At 41.1% G+C, this 12885-nt stretch overlaps 2 protein-coding genes across 2 annotated transcripts; one reads left to right on the top strand and one right to left on the bottom strand.

The window, feature by feature from the left end:
* Positions 1–1684: 1684 nt before the first annotated feature.
* YAE1 (YAE1 maturation factor of ABCE1) lies at positions 1685–8854 on the top strand. The gene is made up of 4 exons (XM_008497178.2): positions 1685–2030; positions 2997–3136; positions 4677–4798; positions 5987–8854. Exons 2-4 carry the CDS (start codon positions 3020–3022, stop codon positions 6414–6416), a joined length of 669 nt encoding a protein of 222 aa, XP_008495400.2. The 5' UTR covers positions 1685–2030; positions 2997–3019; the 3' UTR covers positions 6417–8854.
* Positions 8160–10939, bottom strand: LOC115597938 (mediator of RNA polymerase II transcription subunit 1-like). The gene is made up of 4 exons (XM_030446239.1): positions 10756–10939; positions 10372–10467; positions 9657–9765; positions 8160–8538 (listed from the first exon to the last, which is right to left on the bottom strand). The coding sequence occupies exons 1-4, from the start codon at positions 10907–10909 to the stop codon at positions 8184–8186; spliced, it is 714 nt and encodes a 237-aa protein (XP_030302099.1). The 5' UTR covers positions 10910–10939; the 3' UTR covers positions 8160–8183.
* Positions 10940–12885: the final 1946 nt, after the last annotated feature.

Raw genomic sequence — 12885 nt, 5'->3', positions numbered from 1 at the left:
ATGACATCCTGGCTTGTATTAGGAGCTCAGTGGCCAGCAGGAATAGGGAGGTGATCTGTACTCAGCTCTAGTGAGGCTGCATCCTAAGTCCTGTGTTCAGTTCTGGGCACCTCATTGTAAAAGGGACAGAGAAGTGCTGGAGCGTGTCCAGAGAAGGGACACAAAGCTCACTAAGGGCCTGAAGCACACACAAGTCCTGTGAAGAGTGGCTGAGGGAGCTGGGGGTGTTTGGAGAAGAAGAGGCTGAGAGGAGACCTCATCACTCTCTTCAACTACCTCAAGGGTAGTGAGGAGGGAAACAGCCTCTTCTCCTTAGTGGATTGTGAGAAGACCAGAGGGAATGGATGTAAGTTGTGCCAGTTTAGGCTGGATGTCAGGAAATATTTTTTCACTGGCAGAGTTGTCAGGCATTGGAATGTCCTGCCCAGGACAGTAGTGGAGTCACCATCCCTGGAGGTATTTAAAAGGCATTTGGACCTGGTCCTTAGGGACATGGTGTAGTAGTTATCCTATGGTGTTGGTCAAAGGTTGGGCTAGATGATCTTGAGATCTCTTCCAACCTAAAACATTCTGTGATTCTGTTGCCTGTTTAAAAAAAATGGCAGAGCTAACTAAAGAAGCCTCTATTAGACAGGGGAGGTAGAAGTGACAGGACTGGGCTAGGAAAGCAGCAGTAAAGGACACGCGTAGTAACTGCTGAGTAAGAGATATGAACAGTTCTGATCACCCAGAGGCACCAGCATCATTTCATCCCCTGCCACACCAGTTTATAGACATATTTGGGTTACTTGGCCGTTTATACCTCAGCAGCACAGAGCTCTGCAAACCAAGAGGGACAAACACTAGAGTGCTGTAGGTGCCTGAGTCACGGCGTGAGATCGTTCATCTCTCCAACTCCTGCAGTGCTTGGACAGGCTCTGCTGTCACAGGAGGTGGTGTCCCTAGCCCTGCTGTACTGCATGGGTGGGACAGGAGATGGGACACCTGGAAAGTCCCAGGGAGTGAGCGTGGTACCGTGGCCAGCCAGGTAAATGGGGAACCAGTCTCTCCTAAGGAGGGGCAAATTTGCTCTCTCTCAGGGACCTGCAGAAACATTGAGTACACGAAAGCATTTTACTGTAACAGGAGTTGCCAGTTCGGAGAAACATAGAGCTTGAGTTCAAGGTTGATGTATAGGCTGCCTATGAAGATTAAGCAGATTTCAATTTATGCTCATAAATCGAGTGCAATTTGCAAGAAAACCACGTTATTCTGCTGTATTTGTCTCAAAAGGGTATTCAGTTTTTTCCTAATAGAAGCAAGCAGTCAAACACTCTTCTCTTGCTGGCATTCTTCTTATTAAGAAGGATTTATTATGGTAATGCCTAAATTTTGAATTTTGCAGAGGACAGCCGAAGGGCATGCCCGACATGCAAGGACCTCGGGGATTCAGAAGCCAACAAAGCAGATTTTTTTTTTTTTTTTTTTTAATTCCCCAATTTACGACTGCAAATAGGGCGAAACCTCCATGCTGCAGCTAACATGCTCCCCCCTCGGGGGTCGAGGGCACTGTCGAAGACTTACGGCAGCCCCACGCCCATCGCTGTGGACAGCCGAAATAAGGGCACACAGAACAGCCCTATCCCCCGCCTCCAATTCCTCCCCTCGGAGGGCGGCAGGGCCCAGCTGGCCGGCCCCACCCTCCGCCTCTTTGACGAGGATGGCGAGGCTGCGCCCGCACTTAAGATGGCTGCCGGCCTCCAGTACTTCAGACGTGTCTGGAAGCCGCGGGGCTGCCGGTTAAGATGGCGGCCGTTCCCCCCTTGCCTCCGAGGAGTTTGCCCTCAGCCAACATGGCCGCCCTTCCTCTCTCTCTTCCAAGGGCAGTGAAGCCGCTTTGCCCTCAGTTAAGATGGCGGCCCCCAGCGGAGCGGGGTGTCCGTTGGCGCGGCGGCCGTGGTGAGGGAACGGAGCGCAGGGGCTGAGCGAGCAGCGGGGAGAGTTGAGGCGAGGCGGGGAGGGAGAAGGCATCGCTACCGACAGCGCTTGGGGTAAGCTGGGCTGAAGGTAAACCGGGCTTCTACCAGGCCGAGCGGCCGGCCGTGAAATGGCGGGGCCGAGGCCTCGGCCGAGGTTTGGGCAGGGCGTGGGGCAGCGGGGCGCAGCTCTGTCCCACCGCGGGGAGAGAGAGACGGAGGGAAGGAGGGAACCTGCTGGCTGCGGGGCTGCTGCCTGGTGTGTCCCAGGTAAAGCAGCGTGGCCGGGCACAGCACGGTCCTTGGGTCGCTAAGAGCCGGTGGTGCCTCTGAGAGAAACGACGTTTGGTGATTTGTTGGAACGTAAAAGCTTCTGCCAGTGTACTGAATTATTTGTGAGTGACCTTTGAAGGTTTTCTTTAGTGGCAAAGATGAAATAATCCAATTATGTAGTCTTCCCTCTGCAGTAGAAGTAGCTAACTCTTTATTAAAAATATTCAGGAGTATTTCTATTCAAGATTTATAAAAATAGTCAAGTATAAGCCTAACCAGACCACTGAAAATCACAGGTAGAAAGTCCTTGCCAATTATTAACTCTGCAGGCAGTTACTTGTGTACAGAACTTAAAGCACAGCATGGAGGCTACATGGAGTTATTCTAAGAATCAAGTAATAAAGTTGTTTCTGCCTGCTTCTCCTGTACTAGGAGCGTTTAAAAATGCTGATTTCACCTGCATGTTTGTGTCATTGCCACAGAAAGGGGAGAAACTTCTGCCTTAAATTTTCCTCATAAACTGCATAACTTGCTTTACCAGTGATGATTTGACATCCTTCTCTTGACAGATGCAACCTGATGGTAAGCAACATTCATTTTCCATGTGGAAACAACTGTTCAGAGTGAATAATCGGCTCCATACACAACTTCTCATCAGAACTCGCATTTTTTGTCTCCACTTCTCTTCTGGTGCTTAGCCAGAGGGACTTTTAAAAGTTTCACAGTTTTTTGTTTTGTTTGTTTGTTTTTTTTAAACCACATCAACAGAGCTTATAGTCAGCACTGCTGTAATGTCCTGGGTACAAGTTGCAGTCAGCCGTTCCAGTGAGGATGTATTTGATGAAGATGCAGATGAGATGTATCTACTACGGAAAGAGTGGAACAGCACCATGAAAAAAAGATTGAAGGTATTTCTATAATGATGATTTGGTAGTATTTTTAACCATTTTAGATTTACTGATACATATTGTTGATTTAAAGGGGAAAAATAAGAGCAGCTGCTTAAAAACCATTGCGGTTTATTTTTTTCTGATTGTCAGGAAAATGTAGCAGGGATTTACAGAAACTATCCCGGTGGTTGTCAGAGAAGAATACTGTTTATAAAAGGCCACTGGCGCCTTCTGTACAATCATGTACATTTGTAAAAGGCAGTGCTAAATTCTGATGCAATCTATTTGCTTCATACTTGTATACCACTTGTAAATATAGGGCAACAAAACTGAACAGTGCTAATAAAGAAATATGAGATGCTTTGGGTTTTAAGTAGAGATCTTCAGCGGTCAGATTTAAGATGTGTGGCTCCATGTGAAGCCACAATCAGACGCTGCAGTCTGAATAGTTCTTTGTCTTGTTTATTCTCCTAGTGAAAAATGTATTTTATGAAAACTGCCTTACCCAGCAGCCCTTTCATCTTTGGAATTCTGCAGTGAACAAAACAAGTACATAAACCCAAGTTACTTCAACAGATACACGGTCATTCAGAGTAGGTCATTACATCTGCTCACGGGTGAACAGCATGTGGCTGAAGCACATGAATGGAAGTTGTTGTGTAGGCTGTTGATGAGGAAGAGAGGTGTTGTATTACTCTTCAAGGAAAAATCTCCTGCATCTGAGCTCCTTGGAAAGACTGGATTTCTTAAGAAGCTGTTTAGCATTCTTACAAAAATCCCTCTGGTGTTTTATAAGTACATACAGCAACATTATAAGATGTTATTTAGGCCAGATCTATATTTTATGCAAAATCAAAAAACATTCTTGTTCCCAGCTATTTCTCCAGCAAGGCCACAGGTTTTCTTCTCTCATGAGCAAACAGAAGTTATCACTCTTAAAACTTGCAATTTGATGTGGAAGAAATTAAGAATTATTATGCATTATATGCTAATGTGATTAGAATATTTTAAAAAAATTTTACAATCAGCATTTTTTACAAAAAGTAATTACAAGGTTATGTGCAAATTTGACTCACTCTCATCACCATCTTCTTTCCTGTGTAACTCTTGAATTGAATGAGATCCAGCAAATATACTAACGAGGCTTAAGAATTAGTTTTCTGAAAACACGTACATGGATTATGGGTTGGAGAGTACCTCTGCTAAAGGGGAGGTTTTGCAGCCTGTCTCTTTTCAAATGCCTAGAATACTATATGAGATAATTCTTCAACACATTTTTCATAAGGAGTTGGTCATCACAAGAGCAAAAATGTTTTTCTGCAGCTCTCTCTTATTTGTGTTTCTAATAAATACTTTTGTTATCTTCTTGCTGGAGTTTGTTCTGAAACTTATAACTTGAACACACTACAGAAAGCAGTTATGTAGCTGGGAAAGATGTTCAAACCTAGAACCTGTCATTTAAGAGACTGAATACTTGTGTATATTTTTTCTATTATGGCATTGACAGAAGTCAGATTTTTCACTTTGTGAACAGCCTGTTTCACTACTTGTATTACAGGAAGGCTATAGGGATGGAATTGAGGCTGGGAAAGAACTTGCCCTCCAGGAAGGCTTCAATCAAGGTTACAGACATGGTGCAAAGCTGATGGTTACCTGTGGCCAGTTCAGGGGAACCCTGAAGTAAGTTAAAAACTTAATAAGGTCATGTATACCTGTGTCACGGTTTAACACTCGCCTGGCAATTAAACCGAGTAAGAGATGCTCTATTAATCTCTCTCTCCTCCCTGATAAAGAAAGCAGAGAGAATAAGGGAGAGAGACTTATGGGTTGGAAACTAAACTACACAACTTTAATGAAACAGTAATGATAAATAGGAAAAATTACTAAATATATACAAAGATACAGGAAAATGGATACCACGTTCCTTCCCTCCTTTTCCCCCAATAACTCTCATGTCACCACCGAGGCTGCAGGGCAGCCCAGGGAAAGTCCAGGCTGGACTCCTGGAGTCAGCAGCAGTCGGGAACTGGAGGCAGGAACACACAGATATGGGCTGGCACGGATCAGGACCACAGGCAGGCGAACGGACGGAATCCTCCCAGAATGCTGAGTGAAGGAAGAGAAGCAGGAAGGGCAGGCAGCTGGAAGCGTGGCTTGGCCCTCGTGGTGCCTCAAATTTATACTGAGTATGACGTGTATGGGATGGAATACTCTGTTTGGTCAATTCTGGCATCTGTCTTGTCCGTTCCTCCCCAAAGGAGGGCTGCAGGTGGGACCTCTTTACTCCTTCTGGAGGGTAAAAGTTTTCCTCAGAGCTGAGCAGTGTCCTTGGCTCTGCACACCAGTCTCTAGCAGTAACTATAAACATCGAGTGTTATCAGTCCCAGAAGCAGACACTGAGAACCTTACTGTTAATTTCAGCAAGTGCAACTACTTACAAGAGACTTAGCTAAAAGCAAAAGTACAAGACAGAAAATCACCTTTATCCTGGCCCAAACCAGGACAACCTGGAAGGTGTGTATAGAGGAGCATGCATGTAGTTTTGTGTTTGTTTTAATTAAACAAAAGAAGCACATTGTGAATCTGTCCAAAGTGAGAATTCTCAGACCTTGAATATAGGGGGATTGCCTACCTGTGTGTAGCTTGATCATTCTTCAACAACACTCTTTCAGCTGCTTTGCAGAATTTATCTGAATTTGCATCTTTAAGATTAATACTCAGTTTTAGTTCTTGAATTTCCCAGAAAGATGAATCAAACATTTATACTGTACAGATATGTTGTCACATTGTCGTCTCCCTTTAGCAACTAAAAGTTTGTGTGGATACATGTAATCACTTGGGTGTTTTGTTTTTTTCTTGGCTTTTCAGTGCTCTCTTATCCTGGTGTCATCTTAATGGACATGATTCTGCCTTAAGTAAGATAAATAATCTTCTCGGTGTGATTGGAAAGCATGAAGATGATGTGCTTAAATATCTGAATTCTGTTGAACAACAGCCACATCTTGGACATATTTTGGATTCTGTTCAGGACATGGATCTCAATTGCACATCTCCAGCTGGGACAGAGTACAATGAAGTTAAAGCTGGAAGACATGAAGATACTGGCAGCCCTAATGAAAATGTTTGGACAAATAATGGTGAGGTTGGTTCCTTGCAGTCCGAGTGCAGCAAGGCAAAACTCTGTACAGAACCTGAAGGGTCAACTCTTGCTTGGGTTAAAAAGCAGACTGTTTGGCTAGTGGAGCAACTAGGCTTATCACTGGATGTACTCCATCATGTCCAGCAGCTGGAACATTAGTTTTTCTGTCTCATGGTATTTAAAATAATATCAACTGGGTCTGATTCTCGGTTTGTGGACTACGCACAGACTGATACATCACTGCATTTTAAGGAAATCTGATTTTGATACTTTCCAGTAGAGGTAATTTCTGTAAATCTTCACCATGCTTTGGCTTCTTGCAAAAAATCCTCTTGCTTTCAATCTTAAACGTAACTTTTACAGGAAGAGGAAATTACTTTTAAAGCTCAACAAAGGTTTACTAAACATGTTTCTGTTCTGTATCTGAAGCTAAGTTGTAACCTTCGTTTTCTCTTTTGGCAGCACTTTGGAAATAGAGCAGGTCCCTTAAATAGCCCATCTAAATAGGTTCCCTCCAATATCTAAAAAATAAATGCCCAGTGCTGTGGACAAGGTATTACTACAGAATAAGCTGCTGTTGATGATATGCTAACTCTATGCAAAACAAAACAGGATTTGCTGCTGATTTCTAGCATGATGTGAATCTCTGTAGTCACTATATAAAATACAGGAATTTTACCTCTTTTGCCAAATTCTTCTTCTTAGCTTTTGTAAAAACTATCCATTTTCATGGTTTAAAACTGTTTTTTCCTCCTCAAATACTTCTCTTTATTTCACTTTTACTGAAAACACACCATTCTCTTGAAATGCAGAATTACTGACAGTTCCATTGTTTTACTGTTTGAACACTACTCTTACTCTGTTAGACCACACTGAACATGTTTCCAATCTAATGAACTTCCTTTTGTTATTTTTGTATTTATTTTGCCAGTCTCTCTAGCCTGAACTCTCTTTCCCACATTCCCATAGTGCTTTTTCCCAAACTCTTCAAGGTAGCCAGGCTTATTCACCTTTTCTCAGAAATATGTTTTCAGCCACATTTGCATATTTCTGACAGCTTTTATATTTCTGTGCCAGTGTTCTGTATTTGAGTCACCTGTTGCTTGCCTTAGCTGTAGCTGCCAATTGCTCTGGTCAGGAAGTCTTTCTGTGAATAGCAGTCTCTGTTCTACACTATTTAAACTGATTTACAGTAAGTTAGGAGTTTAGTTGTTTTAAGTTGCTTGTAACTTTTCTTTATGTCTGAAACAAAGCAGGTCTAGACAGAGACAAACTGAAATTTTGAACAGCTGACCTAACTATACTTTAAAAAAAATATTTTCACTCAAAGTACTGATACCAGAAAAAATATAAGGTGAAAATTGCTTGAGTGTCAGAGACTAAGTTGACAATTTTCTTACTAAAGACTCTCTTATCCTGCCATGGAGTTTGTAGACAGGTTCAAAGGCCATTTAAAGGCACTTACGCATTAGGGGAAAACAGAACAGCAATTAAGAATATCTAATTGAGCTTGTTCTAGGAATAGTGGTCAGATAGATCTGTCTGCATTAATTCAACACGTACAAAATTGTTCAAACCATCCTTTTTCTCAATTTATTTAGCATAATACTGACATGGATATACTTTTCTACAAGTTCATATGTTATATTTCAGCCAGACAGAAATTTTGTTCTTATTGTGCTAGACTGTGGTACAGACAAAAATAAAGGTTACTAGAGCAGTGTTAGACTTTACAGATTTGTGAGGTTAGAAATGCAAATTCTAGAGCACTACTTCAATATAATTAATGGTGTACAAAAAGTAAACTCTATTCACAAATTACTGCAGTGAGCTTTCCAAGATCTCTCCCACTACTTCTGCAAAAGCAGTCTACACCAGGGAAAGTATTTCTTTTGTGTTTGACTATCAAAAAATAGATAGTGTGTTTTACTTATCTGTCATAACAGCTTCTGTACTAGCTGTGGAATTGCCTTCCTCCACTCTGCACAAAGTTTCTGTGCTTACTGTGGGGTTACTTTCTTCTGTATTATTACCCACAGTTTCCAGTTTGGTTGTGGAGAGATTTTCTTCTTCTGTAATACTTGGCTTATCTGTCACTACCAAACCCTGCTGCCCAGGCACAGAAGGACTTTCTTCAAGACTATTGGAATCCATAATTGGTTCAGAGGCTGGTTCAGGTTCTTGTTTCAAGTCTGCTTCCATGTCTTGTGTTTCACTATCAGCTTTCACCTTGGCCGCATTCCTGAAAATAGCTCTCATGACTACAGGGACTGACATGCAACTGAAGGAGGAAATGAGACATTTGTTAGTGCTTCATCCATTCTTCAACGTATGATTTCAAAACTCTGGCTGCCACCTGAATGATAGGTGTGGTGAAAAACAGCCTGTGAAATTTTTTTGCTTTTTTTTTGCTTTGTACCTTATAGGTGTTACATTGTAACTACAATATATGTTCTATACCGGAAACATATGAAATCAAATGCTGAATCTTTGAGCCTGGCATTCCAAAGAAGCTTTGATAGAAAAGTGGTGGAGTTTGTTAAAAAAAAAAAAAGTCATAAGGGAGCTTTTAATTAAAGCCTAAACTAATTGAAATATATTCTTGCTGAGTTTTAATATTATAACTTCTATGTCTTGTATGAGATAGGCACAGAGATCATATCTTTTCAAAAGCAGTATCTACACTAGATGTGTTTTTCTCCACTCCAATAATATTCACCTGGTTCCAGGAATAGTATCTAGTATCCTGTGACTTAAGACAGGGCAGGCTAATTAAACAGGTTCAAAATCCAGCCTGGATTGATCCTTCTATTATCAGGTAGATAATTGTTTACTAGTTCATGCCAAATGAATTAGTGCTCTCAGGCCTTTCTTTTCCATATGTTCCTATATCACAGCAGCTTGCCACTCTTGGAATTTGTTTCAGCAACAAGCTAGAGACAGTGTTGTGGATGTGCCATCTACACCTCACTTTGTGAAAAGAAGCACTAATTGATTTTAAGTAGGTGTGTAAAAATGCCCTTTCCATGATATTCTAAATTATGCCAGTCATAAGATTGTCCCCAGCTAGAGTCTTCAGAAAACCATGCTTACAAAAGAAAAGAACATCTTTATAAAAAGTTAAAACTCCCTTCATTCAAAAGTGTCTTCCTGCTTCATGTGCTTCCTACTAGAAAAAAACCACTTTGCATCACTACTAATATTTAAAATTTTTGAGAGAGATACTTAAGACGCTGAAGTAACTTAGCCTAGTAATTTTACTACAGTGATGCTTTCTGGCTGCAGAATTTATATGTGTGCACTGTGAACATACATGGTATTTCCATTAAATGGATATTTTCATTAAACAGACATCTGAGGTTCATTCCAACTGTTATGAAATAAAATAAAACTACTTACCGTTTCATAACTCTTGTTATAAAATCATCACTAGAATTTAAAGTTGGATCTTGAGGATTTAAATGAAGGTGACACTGAACTTCTCTGGATGTTCTCACATCAATTACCACTAAGAAAGACCATATATAAGCATTTCAAAATACACATTTTAATAAACATTGAAAACCATGAAACCCATTCCAATGCTTGATCACCCTCTCTGTAAAGAAATTCTTTCTAATATCCAGCCTAAACTTCCCCTGGCACAACTTGAGACCATGCCCTTTTGTCTTGCTGAGAGTTGCCTGGGAAAAGAGACCAACCCCCACCTGGCTACACCCTCCTTTCAGGGAGTTGTAGAGAGTGATGAGGTCTCCCCTGAGCCTCCTCTTCTCCAGGCTGAACAGCCCCAGCTCCCTCAGCCTCTCCTCATAGGGTCTGTGCTCAAGTCCCTTCACCAGCCTGGTTCCCCTCTTTCCCTAATATACTTAAACCAGAAATTGTAGAAGTTGCAATTTATTAATCTACTGCAGGCTCTGAGCTAGAGGTGTACTTTGTTTTATGTTGAATACTGGATACTTTTTAGAAAGCAGTTCATACGAAAGTGCTACTTTGTTTTTTTCATGAGCTGCACGCTTTTGTGAGAGGCCTTTAGTACCTCCTTACTAGTGAGACGTGTAGTGCAAGAACCTTGTCAGCCTAACAAAGAGGACAGAATCAATTATTTCACACATACCACAGGCTAAATTTTCTGTCACAGGATGAAGGAAGAAGACAGAAAAACTGGTGTTCTTGTGTGGTACCACTTCAAAGTAAAGCAGTTCTGAATCATCTGGAAATAAAATTAATATTTATGAATCACATGCCATAATTTAAAAAATACTGATAAAGTAAAATCTAATTATTCATTATTTTGGCAACTTAGTTTATAGAAGTGTCAGGCTAGGAGATTAAAGAAAATACAATCAGAGTGTAATACTAGAATTGAGAATTTTTCATCATTTAAAATACTCCACAAGTAATGACAGCTTTGACAAAGGTACAGTAAATCTGTTAACACCCAGCTGAGAGGAAAATTTTTCTCTAGGACTCTGCCATTACTTCCAGCCATGCAGCTTACCTTCATTTATATGCTCCTGGGAGACACAGCTGCTAATGAGACTGTTATATGCCACCTGATGTCGAAGAATCTCTATTACACCAGGCACACATTTCGGATGGCTAAATGGGATTTTGCTGACCAAGGCTCCTAAATCTGATTTTTCTGAGCCCATGTTAATGCAGTAACAGTGCTTCGGGCAATCTGGAAGAGACTGAGCAACAAATATGGTGATATTTCAAGCACTGAAAACAAGAAAGTAAAGCTTTGTGTTATCAGGCAACTGTACAATCTGGCAGCAAAAATAATTTTGCAAGACACACTTCTAGCATGTCCATCATGTCTCTCTGCATTTCAGTAGAAATATTAGCCTTAGAGGAAGATAAATGACATCCACTCTCCCTCCCAAATCCATCCAATTGTGATGAATACACCCAGAGCCAACTGGTTGGGAGTTCAAGTGCCACAAGTTATCCCAGCTGCTCCTAAGAGCCCTGTAGGCTATGAAAACTTTAACAACCAAGAATTTCACTCAAGAGAGTATCACAGTGCTGCTTGACAGTTCTACAAGTGGGACAGTGGCTTTGCCTGAAACCTCTCCAGGGCATCATATGTTGTTCCTCCATCCGTACTAATTTTTCTGGAGAAGCTTTTTTGGCTAGCACATACCTTGGTGATTCATTTGAAGACGAGAGAGTAAGAAAAATTCGCCACCTATCCATGTTGACAGTGATTCTATGACAAAATTAGAAGTGCAAGATTGTGTTATGGACTTCAGGATGCCAAATGGCAACTGCTACCTTAGGGACAGGGCTGGGCAGTTATTTGGCAGGGCTTATACTAAGAAAAGCTGAAGAGCAAAATAAAAGAGCTTTTCTTTGTGTGTCCATGGAGCAAAAGGGTTTCTCCACATTCCTTTCAAGGTTAGAATTCGATTTAGTAATTTCTTTCTAGAAATTAAATCTTTAACTCAAAAGCAAAACCATCTTCCAACATGTAGTGAAATGAGGCAACCAGGTGCCACTAATTCCCAGGGAGTGGCATGAGCTTGTGTTAAGCCCACCTGTGCCTGATTAAGGCAGGCCCTCACTGTGCATGAGCAGGATTAGGGGGCCAATAAAAGGTAAGGCCTGAGTCACAGGCTCAGCTCAGTCCTGAGCAAGCCAGCAGAGAGGTCAGTTGCTCTCAGAGCAATAGCACCGATCCGGGCTGGTCACCCCTGAGGGCTATAGGCTTGGAGCACTGTTCATGAGTCTCTGCTGGAACACCTGGTTGGACCTTGAGGCGCTGTTCCCTAAAAAAGGTTTGTCTTGCTACACCAATAAGTACTAACATTTTGAGAAATACAAAGTCTTTCATGTGTATCTAGTGGAAATAAAAAATTCATCCCATAGTAAGGGTTTTTATAGAGCAGAGCTTCACTAAAGCTTGTTTTAACATGGTGTAAACTTCTTGCTACCTTTTTTACCACAACCTCGAAGTCCAAGAAATATGTAGGCAATAGGATCAAATAACACTGCTAGTAAAAGAGAAAAATGCCATTTTGTTGCTGTGAATTGCAAAATTAATGTTTCCTAGCAAAAAAAAAGTAGATCTTTTAAGTTTGTCTTGCAGCTGCCCTGTACATATCTGGCAGAAAGCTAAAATGCTTCCTATTTTAGAACTTTTCTTCTACATCTAATGCAGCCTAAATCAAATAATTTGAAATGGAAGATGCCTACAGTTAAACAACCATGGGTCTAGATAGTAATTAACATCACTGTTGTAACATATTACACTTTTCTTCCTACCAGTCCTTTTAAAAACAATCAACTTTATCAGTATCATCAATAAATCTGTCTTGTTAAAAAGGTGTGAAATGCAGCTTGACATGCAGCATGATAAACACATTCAAAAATCTAGGGACTTGCTCCTCACACTAACCAGTAAGTTTCTTTCTTTTTAAGGCATTAATGATGTTCTTACCAGTTTTTAGAAGAGTAAATGTTAGGGTTGCACATGGAGAAATGAGTATGACTTCAGCAGCCGTGGACACACTGTTTCATTAATGAGGATGAGAAGCTTACTTGAAGGGTCTGATCTTCTAAATAACTTTAACTTGAGCTATTTCCTAAAGAGCATTTAAAGACTGTTGGGATTCTGGAAAGTCTG

Source organism: Calypte anna, chromosome 2 (genome assembly GCF_003957555.1).
Source record: "Calypte anna isolate BGI_N300 chromosome 2, bCalAnn1_v1.p, whole genome shotgun sequence".
Lineage (NCBI taxonomy): Eukaryota > Metazoa > Chordata > Aves > Apodiformes > Trochilidae > Calypte > Calypte anna.
Note: the sequence above shows the minus strand (reverse complement) of the source record. Positions and strands in the feature narration are given on the sequence as shown.

Excerpts from the sequence above, each read along its gene's own strand:
- YAE1 (XM_008497178.2), top strand. The coding sequence starts at position 3,020 with ATGTCCTGGGTACAAGTTGCAGTCAGCCGTTCCAGTGAGGATGTATTT. Across the intron at positions 3,137-4,676 it reads CCATGAAAAAAAGATTGAAG|GAAGGCTATAGGGATGGAAT; the intron begins GTATTTCTATAA and ends CTTGTATTACAG. Across the intron at positions 4,799-5,986 it reads CAGTTCAGGGGAACCCTGAA|TGCTCTCTTATCCTGGTGTC; the intron begins GTAAGTTAAAAA and ends TTGGCTTTTCAG.
- LOC115597938 (XM_030446239.1), bottom strand. The coding sequence starts at position 10,909 with ATGGGCTCAGAAAAATCAGATTTAGGAGCCTTGGTCAGCAAAATCCCA. Across the intron at positions 9,766-10,371 it reads GACAGAAAATTTAGCCTGTG|TGGTAATTGATGTGAGAACA; the intron begins GTATGTGTGAAA and ends GGTCTTTCTTAG. Across the intron at positions 8,539-9,656 it reads ATAACAAGAGTTATGAAACG|TTGCATGTCAGTCCCTGTAG; the intron begins GTAAGTAGTTTT and ends TTCCTCCTTCAG.